The 21,201-nt window shown below is 27.9% G+C and overlaps 1 protein-coding gene across 1 annotated transcript in view; it reads right to left on the reverse strand.

Annotated features, from left to right (window-relative positions):
- Positions 1-1,327: 1,327 nt before the first annotated feature.
- Positions 1,328-21,201, reverse strand: part of LOC126898485 (collagen alpha-1(IV) chain-like) — a 43,203-nt gene continuing 23,329 nt past the window's right edge. Inside the window, exons 28-69 of the mRNA XM_050672537.1 lie at positions 17,545-17,629; positions 17,409-17,445; positions 17,257-17,335; positions 17,115-17,167; positions 16,738-16,830; positions 16,640-16,674; positions 16,480-16,516; positions 16,328-16,390; positions 15,726-15,788; positions 15,523-15,600; positions 15,417-15,461; positions 11,860-11,895; positions 11,735-11,788; positions 11,472-11,534; positions 11,332-11,394; positions 11,203-11,265; positions 11,105-11,140; positions 10,917-11,006; positions 10,614-10,711; positions 10,451-10,550; positions 10,252-10,319; positions 10,085-10,183; positions 9,858-9,931; positions 7,631-7,728; positions 7,517-7,561; positions 7,172-7,273; positions 6,978-7,076; positions 6,837-6,905; positions 6,666-6,719; positions 6,537-6,592; positions 6,409-6,451; positions 5,223-5,294; positions 4,742-4,813; positions 4,592-4,645; positions 4,441-4,512; positions 4,244-4,333; positions 3,073-3,153; positions 2,600-2,688; positions 2,312-2,513; positions 2,056-2,227; positions 1,861-1,975; positions 1,328-1,786 (exon numbers count right to left, since the gene is read on the reverse strand). Of these exons, the coding sequence (XP_050528494.1) occupies positions 1,529-1,786; positions 1,861-1,975; positions 2,056-2,227; positions 2,312-2,513; positions 2,600-2,688; positions 3,073-3,153; positions 4,244-4,333; positions 4,441-4,512; positions 4,592-4,645; positions 4,742-4,813; positions 5,223-5,294; positions 6,409-6,451; positions 6,537-6,592; positions 6,666-6,719; positions 6,837-6,905; positions 6,978-7,076; positions 7,172-7,273; positions 7,517-7,561; positions 7,631-7,728; positions 9,858-9,931; positions 10,085-10,183; positions 10,252-10,319; positions 10,451-10,550; positions 10,614-10,711; positions 10,917-11,006; positions 11,105-11,140; positions 11,203-11,265; positions 11,332-11,394; positions 11,472-11,534; positions 11,735-11,788; positions 11,860-11,895; positions 15,417-15,461; positions 15,523-15,600; positions 15,726-15,788; positions 16,328-16,390; positions 16,480-16,516; positions 16,640-16,674; positions 16,738-16,830; positions 17,115-17,167; positions 17,257-17,335; positions 17,409-17,445; positions 17,545-17,629 (3,355 nt within the window). The 3' untranslated portion in view covers positions 1,328-1,528. The remainder of the gene's footprint in view (positions 1,787-1,860; positions 1,976-2,055; positions 2,228-2,311; positions 2,514-2,599; positions 2,689-3,072; positions 3,154-4,243; positions 4,334-4,440; positions 4,513-4,591; positions 4,646-4,741; positions 4,814-5,222; positions 5,295-6,408; positions 6,452-6,536; positions 6,593-6,665; positions 6,720-6,836; positions 6,906-6,977; positions 7,077-7,171; positions 7,274-7,516; positions 7,562-7,630; positions 7,729-9,857; positions 9,932-10,084; positions 10,184-10,251; positions 10,320-10,450; positions 10,551-10,613; positions 10,712-10,916; positions 11,007-11,104; positions 11,141-11,202; positions 11,266-11,331; positions 11,395-11,471; positions 11,535-11,734; positions 11,789-11,859; positions 11,896-15,416; positions 15,462-15,522; positions 15,601-15,725; positions 15,789-16,327; positions 16,391-16,479; positions 16,517-16,639; positions 16,675-16,737; positions 16,831-17,114; positions 17,168-17,256; positions 17,336-17,408; positions 17,446-17,544; positions 17,630-21,201) is intronic.

The following is a 21,201-nucleotide window of genomic DNA, read 5'->3' on the forward strand; positions in this document are numbered from 1 at the left end:
AAGGTCGACACTTTTATATATATCTTAAATTAAAGCTAATGTAATATACTTTATTATGGTAAAAAAAAATTTCGGACTTTATTTTATCTTCATGGTGAAAACAGACATTAAACTTAATAAAAAAAATACGATTTTTGTAAAAAAATTCTTTTTTATATTTTTAACTTTATAATGCTATAACTTTTTGAAAGATGTATGGATCAATATAATTCTTTTTTTTTTAGATGCATGATGTCTTTACCTATCATTTGGTATATTTTTTTTATAAATCTGACTTTTTACCTGCCTACAGGGGGGGATTCAAAATGACAACTTTTTCACAAAAAATTGACTTTTTCAACTTAAATTTTGAAAGTGTTCCGGAAAGTCTGACACTTTTATATATATCTTAAATTAAAGCTAATGTAATATACTTTATCATGGAAAAAAAAAATTTCGGACTTTATTTTATCTTCAAGGTGAAAATGGCTACCAAATGCTATTATTGTGTGAAAATTCTCAATTTTATTTTTTACATTTTTAACATTATAATGCTATANTATTTTTTACATTTTTAACTTTATAATGCTATAACATTTTGAAAAATGTATAGATCAGTACAATTTTTTCATGAAGAGTAGTATTTATATACATCTTTCATTTGACATACTGTTTTTTTAAATCCGACCATTTCCCTATATACGAGGGGGGTTCAAATCTAAAAAATGCATGTAGAAAGTAGAACTTTTTCAACTTAAATTTTGAAAGTGTTCCGGAAGGTCTGACACTTTTATATATATCTTAAATTAAAGCTAATGTAATATACTTTATTATGGTAAAAAAAAATTTCGGACTTTATTTTATCTTCACGGTGAAAATGGCTACCGAATGTTCAAAAGATTTGCATCGAAGCTTTTTTTTTTGATAGTGATTTTAATCACTGTCAGATATCATTATACTTGATCCATCTATGCACGTCACCACTGTGCCGCGACCCCCCTGTGCTGGGTTTTTTATTTTTAGTCATTTAAATACAATTTGAATGTAGTTAATTTAATACAATTTTTGATAATGGCAGACTTTTTTTGTTTTTATTAAACAAAAAAAGTTTATTAACTTATAATCGACTCTAAATATTTTCATTTCTATATAAAACAACTACCTTTCCATTCAATCTAATATTTGGTACACTGATTTTCATTCTGAATGCTTTCAATATAATTTTTGATCAATTTAATATATTTACAAATAATAGAGTAATGCATTTTGTTAAGATTTTAAAATTAGGTATTTATTATGATCGTTTAAAATACTTAAAATTATTTTAGTTATAATGTAAGAACACAATGGTCAACGCGTTAGTATATATATATATATATATATATATATATATATTATTTAAGAACACAAATGCCTGTTAATAATACGAAACTAATGCAGGCGACTTTAACCTATGTCGAATAATGTATTAATTATAATATTAATAAAAGTAAAATAAAATTTATACATAGAAAAAATTGTATATGACTACATTTAACATTTTGAAGCTTTAAGTTCGTCGAATACAAACTTGGCATCTACTTATGCGACTACGAGTCATATCTTTCTTTAAAGTTTGTCTTTGTGGACTAGTGAATTGTTCTTCTGGATCGATAGTTGCCAACCAAAAACTCAATTTATTAGCAAAATAATGGCATGTACCACGTGCTCCATTACATTCAATAAATGGTGTTGCTCTAAAGTCTTCTAGACAAGAACCTGGACTTGCTAGAGATTGTCCTCCTCCTTCTGCACCAGCAGCGGTATGCTACAAATTTTCATCGAAATAAAATATTTAATTTAGGATAAAATAGGCAAATTAATAGATATAAAATTACTAACCATGACAAAACTGTATCCTATCCATAGTCCTTCCCAACCATTGGGACAATCAGGAACGGTCAATGCTTGACTGTGCACCGCAATGACGTTAGCAGGTGCTTCGCAAACAACACATCTACAATGAGTAATTAAATTAATAAAGTATTTTAACAAATATGTTATTCGTCAATTTAGTTTTAAATTATATTATCTTACCTTGAAATATATTTTTGAATTTCAACTTCTTCAACCGGCATCATTGGTAATGGTGCATTGGTACTTAACCAATAAGATTTGTCATTTCTACTAGCATAATTGCAAACATTATTGAAATCACAGAATAGGAAAGGCATTGTAGAAAATTTACGTATGCAAGAACCAGCAAAACCTATAACAAAAAAATAAATAAATTAGTGCCTTAATTTTTTTATTCATAAATAATTAAAAGTAACTATTATTATGATTTATTTACCTAAATCTTGATTATGTGCTTTTTCGTTTCCTTCAATGTACAACAAACTGAAACCATCCCATAGTTTTACATGGTTTGCCTCACATTCTGGTATTGCTGAGCTTTGACTGTGTTTCACCAATAGAATTCCAGTTGAATAATCTGGTTGGAATTCACAGGGTTTGCCAGGAATACCATCTTTACCGGGCAATCCAGGTTGTCCCTAAAAATTGGTCATTAATTTTAAACATTTAAAATATAGATTACTTATTATTTATTTGATATAGTTTTTTCTGTTGTATGATTTACTTGTAAGCCAGGCATTCCTTCTAATCCCGGTTCACCTTTATCACCACCTGGTCCTGGTGGTCCAATAGGACCCTCCAAACCAGGAAAACCTAATTTAAAATAATAACACTTTAAATATATTAATTTATGTGTTATAAGTGAGAATAACTAATATTTCATTAGTAAATTTAAGACAGAACATATGTATAAAATAATTTTATTGTCTTTTATTAACCTTAGAATTATCTTGAATTTAGAGTTATTTTATAAGGTAAAATTTAAGAATATGATTAAAGAAAAATAACATTTAAAAAAAAAATTAACGAAATTTTTTATTTTAATAATCAAAGATTTCTCTAGATACTTTTGAATAAAAATATTTGTAATATTCTTTGGTTAAGTATATTTATACAGTATTTATTTAAAAATATTTTTCAAAGTTTTTACTTAATATTTAATAATGAAAATTTCGAAAACTACATATTTTGATTTACCTTTTTCTCCCTTAAATCCACGAGGTCCTAATAATCCATCTCGTCCTCGGTCTCCTTTTTCTCCTGGCCACCCTGGAGGTCCTAAAAATATTTAATTAAATATATAGCATTTTGCTTATTATAATTAGATTTTTTTTATAAGTTATAATACAACCTAACCATATAAAAGTGCACAAGTTGTGCCTATAGTATATATTATAAAATAATTATTATAAATGGGTTAAATTTTTCAACTAAAAAATTTGAAAGAACAGCTAATTTGAATAAACTACAATCTTTGAATCTTTATGCTTTTGATATTGTGATAAATACTACATAAAAATGATACATTATTGTAGCATGATATAAAAAGTAATTCTATATGTCTTTGAAATCAATAGTAGCCATTAATGTTAATTGTCTTGAATTTTGGTTTTTAGTGTAAAATTTTTAATGAGAAAATAAGTTGAAATATATATATATATATATATATATATACAGGGTGATTCATTAAGGATAAGACACTCATTTTCTCGGTAACTGTTGACAATTTTAAATTTTTGGTAAGGAAAATATTGTTTAATTCAAAAAAATCTTCAATAATATGTAGTAAAAACACAATTTTTTCCTTCCCTTCAAAGTTAAAAAGCATTAACTTGAATTTTCTTAAATGGGAACCCCTATTTTGAATATGTTATTATAAAATAAAAATACAGACAACTTTGCTCTTATAATTTTTTTCCGATCAACCGTTCGTCTGTTACAGCTTGTTAAAGTTAAATAGCATAAAAGGAAAAAAAAATTATAAGAGCAGTATATATATATATATATATATATATAGGCTGTTCAGTAAGTAAGGAAACGGGTTTCTATTTTTCTTATTGCTTGTAACAACTGACCACCTGTTTCCTTACTTACTTAAGTAAGTACACTCTGTATATCAATGGATTTTATCAGACAAAATATTAAAAGATTATTACTTGTATAGATTGTATAAATATTTTTTTGATCTAGTTTTAAATATTCAAGGATATTATTACTTTAAGTGTTAAAATATTTTGAATAAAAAAAGTGTTGATTTTAATTTTAAAATAAAATCAAAAATTAATATTCTATTCTATTATAATAGTATAACTATTCTTTTTTGGAATAAGTGAAGAATAATTTTGAATTTTTGGAAGGTTAAATTTACCGGGTAATCCTCTTTCTCCTTTGGGACCGGGGGGTGGAATAAATCCCGGTTCACCCTTATCTCCTTTAGCACCGGTGAATCCTGGTATACCTATAACATTTATAATAAATTTAAAAAATTGGATACATGGCATAATTATAAAATAAATATAATAATATAACAATAGCTTATTTAAGTTACGGAAATAATATATTTACCTGGTCTACCAGGTAAACCAGCAATACCCTTTTCTCCTTGTAAGCCATCTATACCTGGTAATCCAGTATTACCTGTAATTAAGTGTTAATATCAAAATTTAAAAATTAGTAAGTATTACTAAATCCATCTTAAATCTAGAAAAAATATTACCTGAGAACCCTCTGTCTCCTTTTATTCCTTTTTGGCCAGGATATCCAGGCTCACCTATTATATAATATATTCACAATTAATTTATTGTGTAAACTAATTTATTTTAACTGTATAAAATTTTTAAATAAATTATTTGTTGCACTTTTTTACCTTGAAGACCACGTTCACCCTTATCGCCCTTTTCAGCATAGGGAGCTGGCATTCCTGGTTCTCCTTTAGAGCCTAAAATAAGATAAATTAAATTTTTAAAGATCCTATAGATGTAAATATGTACCCAAATAGAATTTAATTTAATTATTTAAAGTGTTCAAAAAGTAAGAAAACAAATCAATTGTTACAAACAAAGAGATCAATAGAATCTCTAATCCTTTTTGAACACTGTTTAATTATAATTATTTTCATTTAGTAGATTATAATACACACAATAGAAATATTTTAAAAATATTTTTACTATATGTGTTAAGATTTTCTTCTATATAGTAATATGATATAATGTAAAAACTTACCTTTATTCTTTAAGTCCAAATACAATATATGTTACAAAATTAAAAAAGTGAAAAAAAATTAAATATAAAATTTGATATATTATATTATTCAAGTTTCTTTTTGATAACTTTTTCAATATTTTTACCCTTATATCCTGGTGGTCCATCTAACCCTGGTGCTCCTGGGAGTCCATCCGTTCCTGGTGTTCCGGGTATTCCTAAAAAATAAATTATATTTATTAACATTTTCAAAAATATATATTAACATATACAGGATGATTTTTTTATCATAACCCACTCAATTACTTACAGAATAATAATAATTAAAAATTTTTTTTTTATTACTATCTTTAGTTACNTAAAAATTACTATCTTTAGTTACACATTATTCTTGAATTATTAACTATGTAATACTTTTTAAGTTCATCCCTTATGCCTTGGAAGGGGGTCAATTTTGTTTTTTTAAATGGTACCACATATTTTTAATATAATAAAATGTTTGAGTTTTTAATTCAATAGTAAATGGCATTTGAATTTTTAATGAAACTTAATTTGTTTATTAGATATAAACATTTAAAGTTTCAAATTTTTGAGTTAATATATAGGTATAATACACAAGGGATTACAAATATAGGTAGCTAATTGGTTTTTTATGATATTGCTATCACAGTCACGGATTGTTTATTATCAATTATGACTATCAATAGATATACTTTTTGTATTGTCAGTTAGTGTATTTATAAACTCACAACAATGTACCTTACTATCATTGATAATAACAATGCTGTGTACCTGCTAATATCGATGTCATAAAAAACCAATTAGCTACCTGTATTTGTAATCCCTTGTGTATTATACCTATACATTAACTCAAAAATTTGAAACTTTAAATGTTTATATCTAATAAACAAATAAAGTTATACTAAAAATTCAAATGCCATTTACTATTAAATTAAAAACTCAAACATTTTATTAAATTCAAAATATGTGTTACTATTTAAAAAAACTAAGTTGACACCCTTACCAGGTATAAGGGATGAACTTAAAAAGTATTACATAGTTAATAATTCAAGAATAATGTGTAACTAAAGATAATAATAAAAAAAAAATTTTTAATTATTATTATTCTGTAAGTAATTGAGTGGGTCATGATAAAAAAATCACTCTGTATAAGGTATTTTTAGCAGAATTTAAATACTTTTTAATTTCAACGTCATAAATAAAAAAATATTACTAAGCAATTAAAAAAAATAAAAATAAAAAAATATGTTATGGAAAATTAATTGATTTGTGTAAATTATATTTTGATTTATTTTTGAAAAATAAATATACCCGGTGGTCCTATAAGTCCAATATCTCCTTGTGGGCCAGGTAACTAAATAAAAAAAAATATTTTAATGTTTAATATTATGAATAATTAAAACATTTATTTTTAATTTTTAAATATTTTATATGCATACGCCTGATGGTCCAATAGCTCCTGGTAATCCTGGCAATCCAGGTATTCCTTTGTCACCTAAGGTAAATTTTGATTTTTTAATTTATAGCTAAATATGAATTTTATGAAAGATATTTAGTCGGTAAATCACCTTTTTCTCCTTGTAAACCAGGTGCTCCGTCTCTACCATGTTTTCCTAATATGCCTAAAATATTAATAAGTTTTTATTTAATATTAAAAGTATTAATATTAATAAGTAATAATTTAATTACAGTTAAAGCATATATTTGTTAGCTATTATGCAGTAATAAACATGTGTTACCTGGCAATCCCTTTTCTCCTTTTACGGTTAATCCAATTGGACCAGGAAGACCAGGTTGACCAATATCACCTGAAAATTTATTAGTAGTTTGAGTTGAAAGTATAAACAATTTTTTTTAAACATTTTGAATAAGTAAGTTACCTTTTTCTCCTCTCAGACCTGGTGCACCAGTAAATCCTCTTGGTCCTGGTAATCCCATATCACCCTTCTCTCCTGACAAACCTGATAATCCTTCAAGACCTATGAATTATATTGAATTGAAAATTCATAAAGTGAGTTTGAAGTTGAATTGATAATTTATTTAAGTAATAGTATTTATACATTTATTAACTAACCTGGAGGACCTATATCACCAGGTTTTCCAGGTAAACCTGGTGGACCAGGTTCGCCTTTATCTCCTTTAATATCTACAGCAGGGCCCGGTAATCCACGATCACCTATAATAATTTGGTTTATAAACAAGTGCTTTATTATAAATTTCTTTTATAAAAAAATTAAATTTTCGTATGAAGTTGACGTCATTATATTATTATAATGGGGTTTACCCCTGAAGTTATTAAATATTTGTTGCTTAAAATTGAAATTATGTTTTAGTAAAAATCATTAAATTTACATAATAAAAAAATATAAATAATAAACTAGAATATTTGTATTAAATCATTATATTTATAAAAGAATACCTTTCTCTCCAATTACTCCGGGCAATCCAATTGGTCCAGTAAGTCCTTGTATAAAAAATAATTTTTATTATATTTATTACTTTAATACATAAAAAACATTCTCCAAAAGTATACCTGGTAAACCTCGTTCTCCTTTAAGACCATCAAATCCAGGTCTACCCGGATAACCGACATCACCTTTATCTCCTTTAACTCCTGGGAATCCTTGTAAACTAAAAAATGACAGTTTTTTTACACATTGGTAAATAATAAAATTCTCTGTTTGGTATCCAAAATCTGATAGTTACAACAATGCGATTGTTTGACTATTGAACTCACGATAAATTATTTTATATAATCAATAGAACCTTTTTTTTTTACATATATATGTGTAAAAAAATGTTATTTTTTGTAACAGTTGATCTATTTTTTGTTTCCTGGACATCATGTATAAAAACTATAGGCTTCGCAAGAAAAAAAGAGAAAAAATCAACCCTCTTTGACCGTATACCTAATAAAACCATAGAATTCGTTTGACGTATCTATACGTTTGTATAGTAAATACATTTTATATTAACCTTCCGGTGGACGCGTAGCAGCACTGTGTGCTGCCAAATTAGTTTTTTCGTGATAAATACTAGTATGTATTTTTGAAAGGCTAGATAATTTCAGTACCTGTAGTTGGCAACACTAGTAATATTATCAATATATCAATTATTATTTTCCTCCATACTATCAGTCACCAGTGAAGATTTAACGTGATAGAATTCATTCGGCAGCATTCCGTTCTGCACGCGCTCACTAATGTAAGTATTTTTATTATTCAAATTTTGATAGAAACTATTGCAAATTATTTTATTACAAGTTAGTTTGACTTTTTTTATTATATTTATTCATAATTTAAATATATGTATTTATTTATTACTTATGGCGAAACAAAACTATTCTGAGGAAGAGATTAGGCTTATTCTTGAACAATCTGATGATGAAGGGCAAGGACAGGTTCAAGAAACACAAGATATCGACGGCTCTGATGTTGAAGGTGAACTTGAGGCTGTAGAGGTAAATGAGTATGACAGTGGCTCAGAAGTTTCAGTAGAGGATGTAGACACCATGGAGGTTGATGATACAGAGAACGATTTTGTATTTTTTATTGGAAAAGATGGTGAAACCATTTGGAGTTCTAAGTCCCCCGTGCAAAAACGTTCAAGAGTACCAGCGAAAAATATTATAAAATTTACTCCTGGTCCAACTCGAATTTGCAAAGATACTCGGAGACCTATTGATGCATTTCTCAAATTTATAAACCTAGATTTGATTGATATTATTGTCGAATGTACAAATACTTTTATTGCTACAAAAAGAGCACAAGTAAAATACTCTAGAGATAGAGATTGCAAAGACACGTCTCGTGATGAAATTATGGCTGTTTTTGGTATATTGTTCCTTATCGGTGTGAAGCACGGAAATCGTGCAAACTGTAAAGAATTGTGGAAAGATGATGGAACAGGTATGTTGATCACAAGAGCAACATTTAGTTACAAGCGATTTCTTTTCTTACTTCGAACAATCAGGTTTGATGATTTGTCTACTAGAGCGAAGAGAGAAAAAACTGACAAACTTGCTGCTATTAGATGTGTATACAAAATATTTTTGGACAACTGTAGAAATANAAATATTTAACCATGTATTATATCGTATTGTTCACATACACTGGCTACATTACGTAACGTCAACATCATGTGATTACAAAGTTAAATATATTGACGTGACGTTGGCGTTTAGTATAGTGTGATCGACCTTAAGTCAATGAAAGTCATAACGGGAATTTGTTTAGATTATTTGGTATATTTACAATTTATAGGATGATTTGGGAAAAATATCCAAAAAAAATCTCTTTAAATTTTCAATTCTGCAAAATATGCTGACAATAAAATCATGCAAGTATCGATGTTATATATGTCTACACATCGTCCTGTGAATATAACATCTTGAAAAAGGTCATTTTGAGATAAACAGTTTCAAAGTTTCTATTTTCCATAAGAGTTACATTATGTGTTACATTGTTTTTAGAATTTATATAAATTCAAATAAACTTTTATGCTAGTTTCTTGCTTATTTATATATATTTTAAATAAACTATATTGTATTCGATTTAAAATATATTAATAATGGTTTGCACAAATAGCCCCCAAATAGCTATTTTCAAAAAGTACTAACTAATAATGTCTTATATCAAGTTGGGTAGTGCATTACACTCCATCTTTTAATACGTCGTAAATTATATAATTATTTTCAAAAAATTGATTTAAAATATACCTTGTATGAACTATATAAAAATTTTTGTTTGTATATTACATACCCTTGAATTCCCTCAATACCATTAACACCGTCAAGTCCGGGTGGTCCTGGTGTTCCTGGCTGGCCTCTAGGGCCCTAAATATTAAAAAACAGTTTTTGTCGTTTTAATGAATAGTTTAAATTAAATATATTTTAATCAAAGAAATATTTATTAAATTATTTAAAATATATTAAGATTGATTAAAGAAAAAAAATTACTATATAATTTTGAACCATTCAATTACTTACAGTGTCACCCTTCATTCCTTGTACTCCTGGAACTCCAGGTACACCCTTTTCTCCATCTCTTCCCGACAGACCACTAAAACCAGGGGCACCTGGTTCTCCCTATAATACAAAATAATCGATTAAGTCAGAATTATATAAATTTTGCAATCTAATCATGTAATTTATACTTGAGGTCCTGGTAGTCCTTGAATTCCTATTCCAGGGTATCCTGCATCACCTTTTTCACCAGGGATACCTAAAAATAATGGTTTAAATTATTAATAATTTGTTTAAATAGTTCACGTTGTATAATATTTATTATTTATTAACATAATATATAGTTAAATTAATTAAATTTTTTAAGTACTTAATAAGCGTACAAATTACCATTTCGACCAGAAAGTCCGGGAGGTCCTCTAAGACCAGATTCACCAGGTTCTCCCTTTTGTCCTTTTTCAGATACTGGACCAGGTTCTCCTTTAGGTCCCTTGATATAAATAAATTTTATTACCCCGATTAATTAAATTTATATAAATATGTGTCGATATACCTGGTATCCGATAGGACCCTGAGCTCCTTTAAATCCTTGTAAACCACGTAAACCCATTGGACCAGGTGGTCCTGGGAATCCTATATCTCCTTTTGGACCTTAAAATTTAAATTAGAAAATTTTTAATAATTCATAAAATACATATAAGTTTATTTAGAATAATATTCAGTAAAAATACTAACAAATTTTATTATTTTTTATTCTGCATAAGACCTTAGAAAGTTAGTCAAATTTAATATGTATCAAACTAATGAATAGATTTAATAAAACTACTAATAGTAAATAGTAACAGCAAAATTTTACCTCGTTCTCCCAGTAGACCAGGTAAACCATCGTCTCCTGGTAATCCAGGATTTCCTGGTAATCCATAATCACCCTTGTCTCCTTTGCTGCCTAAAACATTGTTATTATTACTATGGTTTATATCATACCAATTATTATTTTTTGTTCGATAAAATAATTATAATTTTTGTAGATTTATTTGTGCTTACCTGGTATACCATCCATACCAGGCTTTCCAGGCGTTCCTGAAAAATTAGAATTTTTATAAGGAAAAACAATCTTGATAATTTTAATGTATAATTATTACCAGGATATCCTCTATTTCCTGGGAATCCCTTAGGGCCTTCTTGTCCTGGTAAACCGGTATCACCTAAATTATGAACAAATTTTGTTTAGATATTTAATAATATTCCTAAATTATAATCATAAATTTTACCTTTAGCTCCTGGAAAACCTTGTAATCCTTGACGACCAGGTTCACCCACAATACCAGGTTCACCTAATAAAAGCCATATTTAAATTAATTTACCATAACTCAAAATAAACCCCAAACTTATGAAGTATTAAAATAATCACCTTTTTGACCATCACTTCCTGGTTTTCCGTCAACTCCTTGAAGCCCAGGTGGTCCTATCGGACCTAAAAATTTTAAATAAAGCATGAATTATTAAACATTATTTAAATCAAAAGCAAAAAAATATAATATATAATTAATAAAAATTTAAAATATTCTATGTCTATAATAGTTTAAATTATGTAACTTTTGTTGATGCTTAATTAAGTTCAAAAATATTTTGTGTTTAGAACTATTTATATGGATTAACATTTTTAATATTTACCTGGATCTCCTTTAGCTCCTGATGGACCATTCAACCCATTTAGACCGGGTTCACCTAAAAATATGTTTCAATTTTTATTAAATTAAATTAATTTTTATTTGTATTTAAAGTATAAAAAACGTTACCTTGATCTCCTTTTTCTCCTGTTAGACCGGGAATACCTTTAAAGAAAAAAAAGATTATTTTTAGTGATTTAATATTAATAACTACAGTCTAGAGGATGGTATCTACGATATTTTGTTATAACACCGCGGAATTATATGAATTTATAAATTTTGTTTAATCTAATTTGATGTGACACAAGTTTGTGCAACTTTGTCATAAGATTATACAGCATGATTTGTTAAACATAAACCACTCGATTACTCGCAAAATAATCACAATAATAGGAAAAAATGTTTTGGTTTCTATTAATTACATATAATTCATGATTTATTAACTAATAATTACTTTTTAGAATTATCCCTTATAATTTATAGTGGTGTCAACTTTATTTTTTTCAAATGGTGACGTGCAAAATTAACTAGATTATTTTATAGATAGTGATGTAATGGAGAAAATGACAAGACAATTTTTGGACCAGTACTTTGGATGTTATTCTCATTCTTACACCTAAATAGGATAAATAGGATGGGCGGGAAATAACTAATGATAAAAATAGCTGTACCGTCTTCTTACCTTCATTCATTGCTTTAAATTATTAATATCATCCTTTATTCACACTGTATAGTAATATAATTCTAATTATATAGAATTAGTTTTCATTTTAGAGAGGCATTAAGCCCCCTCCTAATCCGCCCAAAACTATAATATCGGTAATTAAACATTACTAAATTTTCATGACAATTAATAATAATTTCTACTAGCTGATGGTGTATTCCAGGGATGGCGAACCTTTTTGTACTAGCGTGTCAAAAAAAAATGTTGTTTGAATTTTGTTTTCCCTGCGTGTCAACTAGTTTTATAACCCTTTTTCATACTTAAAAATTCCTATATCCATGGTTTGAATGATAAAAAACATGTCAAATATTACATTATCAAACAGTTTAATTATATTAGATACGAAAAGTATATGTATCACGTCAGTATGTAAAAAAAATTTATTTATAAAAAATTAAAAAATATTGAAATGTTAAAATATAAAATTTTTATACATGAATTTTTAATGAGAAATTTGTTGCTGCATTTTATTGGCTAATGAATCAATTCTTGGACTGTACTTGGTCGATTTTAATTGAACACATGCTTCACTTAAATCTGTTCCAAGACGATTCCTTACAGTTGATTTAATAAAATTCATTGAAGAAAAAAGCTGCTCACACGCATAAGTTGATCCAAACATTGTCAATAAAGGAAGAGCTAGTTTTTTCATAGATGCAAATGAATTTGGAAGACTTTTCCACTCATTAAGAATCAAATTTTCCGATTTAAAATTCCTACCAATTTCATGATGATTATTTTCTAGCTCATTATTCAAATTAATAAATTTATTTCTCCAAATATTACTTCCCTGAAATTCTATTAACTCCATTTCTAAATTTTCAATATTTAACCACTCAAAAAAACTAAGTTCAAGTTCTTCAAATTTAATATTATGTGGATTTAATAAAAACTGTAATGTTGAATCTAGATGACGAAATTGGGAAAATCTGCTTGAAAATAATTCGTATGCATTTTTTAATATTTTTACATATTTTGTTATTATTAATTTCATATCAAACTGATCATCTTTAAAATGTTTTGAATCTATTAATTGCTTTTTCAAATAAGGAAAATATTTCAAGTTTTCATTTTGTAGATCTTTACAAAAAACTTTAAATATTATTAAACATAGTTAAAACGGTTTGACCTCGGCCTTGGAGTTTTTTATTTAAATCATTATAAATTGCAGTAAAATCTGTGAAAAACATCAAATCATTCAACCAATTTAAATCAGTAAGCTCTGGATAATCTTGAGATTTGTCCGACAAAAATAAACGTACTTCTGCCAGTAATTCAACAAATCGATGAAGAACTTGCCCGCGACTCAACCATCGAACACTATTATACATAAGAAGGCCAGAGTATTGCGATTCCACCTCTTCTAATAATTTGGCAAACTGTCGATTGTTTAAAGCTCGAGATGTTATGAAATTGACAATTTTTGTAACAGTTTCCATTACTTTTTGAAGCGATTTCATACTATCTTTTGCACACAACGCTTCTTGATGTATAATACAGTGAAAGTTGATTAAAGGATGCAAAATTTCATTGGAAAAAAGTTTAATAAATCCATTGTTTTTACCAACCATATTTGGAGCGCCGTCAGTAGTTATTGAAACAATATTTTGAATATTGATTTTTAAATTTATAAACTCTTTATGTACTTCATCCATAATATCACGACCAGTTGTTTTAGTAGAAATTGTTATTAATTTTATTAATTCTTCTTTCATAATATTAACACTAATAAATAGAACAAAAACTGCTACACGAGCTTGGGAAGTTACATCTGTACTTTCATCAAGACAAATCGAAAAAAAGTCTGCTGAAGCTAAATCAGTTTGAAGCTGATTTGATATATCGCCACTCATACATAAAATTCGTTCTTTAACAGTATTTCTACTAATAGGTAAATCTTGAATACGTTTTATTATTTCATTTTTATTCACAAAATCATGAAATAAAGTATTTGATGTCATTAAAAAAACTTCTTTTATGTATTCTCCATCGGAAACTGGTTTACCATGCTGTACAATACAGTGGGATACAGAAAAACTAGCAGCTGTTAAATTATTGTTTGGTATAAAAGCAGCTTTGAAATTATTTGATTGATTTTTAAAACGTTTCAATTTTTGCGAAATTAATTCCAACTTNATTTCAATTTTTGCGAAATTAATTCGAACTTTTCTTCAGTTGATAAAGAAAATATGTCTGTATGAATTGTTTCAAAATGTCTTTTTACATTAAAACTGCGACTAACTACTGTTTCATTACATAAACAACATAACACTTTATTATTTTTTTGAACTACCCCATAATCTACGGTCCATTGTTCGTGAAATGATCTTCCACTTTTACTTTTTGACATCATTTATTAAAAAATATAACCTTTAAATTATTATAAAAATAACACTCACCAATAATGAAAACTGCCAAAACGATTCATTTAGACAAGTCAAAGGCAACGATAAAATTTAACACATGAAACACATTCGATTCGACGAATGAGTAATGACTAACGCTAGCCGTGGATCAGTTTTACACGTTATATCCGTTATATAAATATATACCTAATAATGTTCTTATCGAATAAGATTTTCTTATCGAAAAGTAATAAAATTAATAGTTTGAGCAGTGTAGATATTCAATTCAATGCGTGTAGGTATAATACCATAAATTTAATATTTCATTTTTGTAATCTCAATTTATTTTAGTCTATGTCCTACGACCAGTGGTTTTTGATGACAAACTTTTACATAGATCCGTGTGTCACTATAATAGTATGCGCGTGTCACTCTGTGACACGCGTGTCATAGGTTCGCCATCTCTGGTGTATTCGAAATAACTTAACACAATTTAGAAATACATATATTTCCATGCTTTACTAATAATAAATCCAATATATATTCAATAGAGCACTTTGGATTATTCTGTATATAAATGCAAGTATATCTATCTATATATTAGTATGTATGTATACCTGGTTCTCCTGGTGCCCCTGGTCTTCCATATGGTCCTTGTAAACCTTAAATATTACATTAAAAGATTAATTCCATATTTTTAGTAAAAATTCTGATAAAAAATACCTTTTTCTCCCTTTTCTCCTTCAGGCCCCGTTAATCCTTTAGGTCCTATGACTGATATTCCAGGTTCTCCTTTGCCACCTAAATTCGTAATGATATTTTTTATAAGTATTTTGTTTTTACATTATAAAATTTAAACTACTAAAAATTCAAATTTTAATAATTGATTAAATTTTTTTTTGAATATTTATTATAAACTAGTTTACCCTTAAATCCTGGCATTCCTGGTGATCCCTTTTCTCCTCCAAATCCTGGTTCTCCAGGGAAACCTGTTAACATTTTTTTATGTAATTGGTTAACTGTCCAAATTCTGATATATTTAACACGTCATTTAAATATAACACGTTTATAGCCAAAAACAAACAAATGCATTTTATGTAATTGATCTCAAATTGTTTTCACTATCTTTTAGCTTACAAGCTTTCATTCTCAGTTGAGATAACTCATTATATGAATTTTCCATTTTAGAAAATTAACTTGATTTATTTATAATTTATATTAAATAATATTTTAGTCTCCTTCAAAGGAATTTAATGCTTATATCAAATAAATTTCATATATATTTTTTATACATAATTTATAGATTACAAAATAATTGAGAAATCAAGCTTGAAATTATAGTATAAAAATGATATATTTGAATTGAACTTAAATACAATAAAAAATCAAGTTTAATATGATTCTCACGGGTTTATTAACATCCGTTACCTCTCTTAAAGGTTGCCTTAAAATACATATTATATGTTAGTTTTTTAACGTGCAAAAATGATATTTATTAGGTAAAAATAATTTATAAAAAGATACCAACCCATTGAACCTGTATTTCCTTTTTCACCGCGAGGTCCCGGAAGTCCTCTAGGACCGACTGGACCTAAAAACAGTTTTTAAATAAGAATATTATAGACTAAAAAAATCTTATACTAGATTTTTTATTATTTTTCATATTATTGAGTTTATTACCTGGAATTCCTCTAGGGCCTGGTGTACCGGTGGGTCCCTGACAAAAGGAAAAAAATTGTAATTTTAGTAGAAAACTTGAAATTTGATTAAAATTTAAAGTTTAATGTTAAGTGTGTATGTGTGTGCGGTACATTATAAAATAATGCGAATTGGTACTTACAGGTGGTCCAATTAATCCTTTTTCTCCAGGGAAACCTATGAAATTTAAATTAGAATTATTATTTAAAAAAATATATTATGTCTCTAAATATTATTTACCTTCAGCTCCTGGTGTACCAGGTTCTCCTTTTTGTCCTTGATTCCCTGGTTCACCTTTTATTCCTTTGATTAGATCCATTACCTCACAACGACCTAGAATTATAAATTATTAATATATTAATTATAAAATTCAATGCAATTTTTGAAATAATTGTTATATAACTTCTAAACTCCATTTTAATGAATAAATAAAAGTGTTACGACACATAATTTTAAGCTAAGTGTTTGTATAAAAAATTAATAAATAAATAGTACTGTTATTTTAAATTACTATAAATTTGATATATAAAAATGATAATCTTTAAACTTATTTTTAATATTCAAATTGATTATTTTTTATTCATGTATAAATTATATATTTCTTTAAAATTCAGTACCTGGTTCTCCTTTTTCTCCATAAAATCCTGGCTCTCCTTTTTCTCCTTTTATACTAGAAGAATAGTTGTTGGTATATTTAATTATTTTTTAATTTGTATAATGTGTTGAGTATATTTCATAATTAATTAATTTTATGCTTACCCTGGTCTACCCAAATATCCTTGTTCACCTTTGATACTAACACCCTTTTCACCCTTTGCGCCTGGGTTACCAGGTTGGCCTATTTTTCATTATATACTATTAATATAACATAAGAGGTGATTGTAAAAATGTAATTATTTTTTAATACTAACCTGGAATACCTTCGTGGCCTGGGAAACCTTTATCTCCCTAATGTAAATTAACAAGTTTATAGTTTATTAATTTTAATAACAAAACTAATACAAGTTTTCAATATAAACTTTAATTTTATTTACATTTAATACTTACTTTTTCACCAGGTAACCCTGGATTTCCTTCTATTCCTTGTGGACCTACAGGACCACGAGATCCGGATAATCCTGGTAATCCATCACTGAAATAATATTTATTAAGGTCTATCATTATAATTGTTATCGAATAATAAATTATAAGGATTTATATATACCTATATATATATATATTAAGGTATAATATACCTTATATATATATATATATATATATANATTAGTACCTTGAAACTCTTTATACATATTAACTTAATGGACAAGTCCTGGAAATAGAAAGATAGAAAAAAATGACAAATAAGACTAAATTCTTCATTAGTAAATGCAAATTTAGGTAACAAAAAATTAGGATTCAGGTTTATAGATTTAGAAAAATTTTAACAATGTACAATGGAATGAATTATTTAAAATTCTAAAAAAAGTAGGTTTTAAATACAACTATAGAAGATCTATAGTTGAATAGATAGAACTATCTATCTCCCTATTTACAATATGCGTAAAAGCTAAACAATTTTAATGAAGATTAACAAGAAGGAAGTAAAAATAAAAAAAAAAGTGGAATAAGAATGCATCCTGTCACCAATGTAATTAAAACGTAGTTTTAATCTTCTTCTCTTCTTCTTCTTTCTTGCCTTAATCCCAATTACTTGGGGTCGACCACCTTTTTCCTAAACTTCCACTTGACACAATCTACCGCATCATCTACGCTCACATCAGCTGAATACGTTTGCATTCAATAGCATCCGTCCATATTTTTTTTGGTCTTCTTCTACCTCTTCTTCCTTCAACTTTCATTTCTATAACTGTTCTTACGACTTCNCGCATTCAATAGCATCCGTCCATCTTTTTTTTGGTCTTCTTCTACCTCTTCTTCCTTCAACTTTCATTTCTATAACTGTTCTTACGACTTCCGATTCTTCTCTCCGCATAACATGACCAAATCATCTAAGTCTATTTTCTCTCATCTTATCCATTGTTGACGCTACACCTGCACTCCCTCTTATATGCTCATTTCTTATCCTATGTTTTCTAGTCACTCCACTCTCTAATTACATCCTCGCCTATTGTCACTGGTCTCCTTATTTCACCTACCACGTGTTCTTCTTTATCAAACTCGTACTCTATATACTCTGTCTTACTCTTAATTATTCTTAAACCCTTTTCTTCAAGAGCTAATCTTCACATCTCAAGCCTTTGATTAATTTCCCTCCTATTTTCTCCTATTAACACTATATCGTCAGCAAACAACATGCACCATATAGTCTATAGATTTTTTTCTCGTCTTCCTTTGTTTTTAGCCTATCATAAAACTCATTATACCTCTTTAACTTCGCCTTACTTACTGGACACTTGGCTTCTTTGCGTAAGCGTTTATACTCCATCCAATCTTCTCTCCTTTTGCTCTTTTTGCTATACTTTGAATTGATTTTTCTTGCTTTCTATGATATTTTGAACGTCCTCATCCCACCAACAGGTTTCTTTGTTTCCTTGCATCACCTCATCTATCTCTCACTAAAACACTTCCTTGTCTATTTCATCACATCCTACTTTTGGTGTATAGGCACTTATTACATTCAGCACTTTTTATATCAATAATAATCGAATATCAATTTCATGACTATAATCCTATCACTTTCCTAGCCACTTCTACTACTTTACTTTTCATTTCCTCGACCATTATTATCCCTTTATTCTTTGAACTATACTTTCCTGAGTATATTATTTTATAACCCTCACCTATTTTCCTTGATTTCTGTCCTTTCCACATAGTTTTCTGCACACAACATATGTCAACTTTTCTCCACATCAATACTTCTACTAATTCTTTACTTCTACAAGTTAATGTTCCAACATTCCAAGTACCTATTCTTACTTTGTATCTATCTTTCTCCCTCATACACGAGTCCAGCCTAGAGTTAAGTGGTGATGTCCCTACACCGTTGACACTACAAGCGTTGGGGTAGACCTGTATACATAACTAGTGAAACAGCTATCGCACAAGTTGTCGGACTGGTATCAAACACTTTATTTCTTATTCCTTCTCCATTTTTAATTACTCTCTGTTGTCCCTGCGTACATCCGGGAAAATCCGCCTAAATTTTGTTCAGGATTCCTTATAATTTGTTGACAATAATTTTTATGCTGACTGTAGACCTGACACAAGCTCATTAGTCGCCTCTTACAACTGGTAGAGGGGCCTTGGAGTATTCTTAGCTCTTCACCACAGATAAGATCGTATCTACGATTACGTAGATTTAATACTAATTACATTACCCAATACAGAATAAAATGGTCTTGGACGATCAAAACTCAAACATTTGTAAAAAGGCTATGGCCAAACTAATAATTGGTGGACATAGTCTACACTAAAACGGTTATTTTTTAAATTAAAATGTCATTTGAATATATCAGAAGTAAGCGGGACCAACAAATGATTTTATTGAAAAATTTTAAGTTTCGTTTATACATAAAGCAATACAAACGAGTAATACACGTTAGTGTTGTTTTGTAAAATTATGCAAAGGTACTATTCACGTGAATGAGCTTGATAAAATTAATTAAAAACTATATTTTAAAACTTATTACAAATATATATATATATATAAACTTAAGACTTATCTATTATAATTTATTTAACTTTTTTAAAACGTCATATTTATTTTTAAAAGTATATTATATTATAAAAAAAAGTAATTATTCAAAACAACATGACTTGGGCTGTATTTAGGGTGTGGTTAAGGGGAGTAAGAATTCTTAGGAGCGAATCTCATTGGATATGGTGATGGAAAAAAAATTACATTTTTTTTTGCTTATCAATATTAATACTCCACGCAAATATATGAAATACAGACATGAGCGTAGCAATGAACTTTTTAACAAATATATGACAAAAACTTTGGTACAAGCAGCCGCCTACCCTACCCATACGCTAAAACCGCCACTGGCTCGTAGTGACCCATAAAGCTAAATAATAAAAATTAGATAAAGCTAAATGGTTCTCAAATTTTTTTAGTAAATAGAAATGTAGAAAATCAGTTTGGGGGAAACGATAATTTCTCAATAATAAGTATTTAAAAAATAAGGATATTTTATTAACAAAATGATTGCTGTTGCCATCTTTTACTATAGTATATTAAATATATAATATAATATAGGAAGTAATATTATTACTTCCTAGTTATATGAAATGTTGTACATGTGTTATTTGTTTATTGTCTATTTTTATGTTGATTCGGAAAAAATTAATTTTACTGCATATCATTACTTATATTTTATTTTGTTCAATTGCATTGTATATTCTGTGGTATTCTATATATTGTTACTAGGGTATTTTATGGGTCTTCTACAATTTCCACTTATAATAACATATCGTCCGCAAATTTTAAAATAATAGTAGTTTGACTCCTTAGGAGAAAAAGGGAGGAAATTAATCAAAGGTTAGAGGTGTGGAGATCAGCTCTTGAAGAAAAGGGTTTAAAAATAAATAGGAGTAAGACAGAGTATATAGAGTACGAGTTTGACAAAAGAGAACACAAGGTAGGTGAAATGAGGAGGTTAGTGATAATAGGCGAGGATATGATTGGAGAGGTTTAAGTATTTAGAGTCAGTTAGGCAAAAGAGCAGTAGTATTGACGAGGATGTAAGACACAGAATTAAGTGC

The sequence above is a fragment of the Daktulosphaira vitifoliae genome, unplaced genomic scaffold, assembly GCF_025091365.1.
Source record: "Daktulosphaira vitifoliae isolate Bord-2020 unplaced genomic scaffold, ASM2509136v1 Scaffold_2, whole genome shotgun sequence".
Lineage (NCBI taxonomy): Eukaryota > Metazoa > Arthropoda > Insecta > Hemiptera > Phylloxeridae > Daktulosphaira > Daktulosphaira vitifoliae.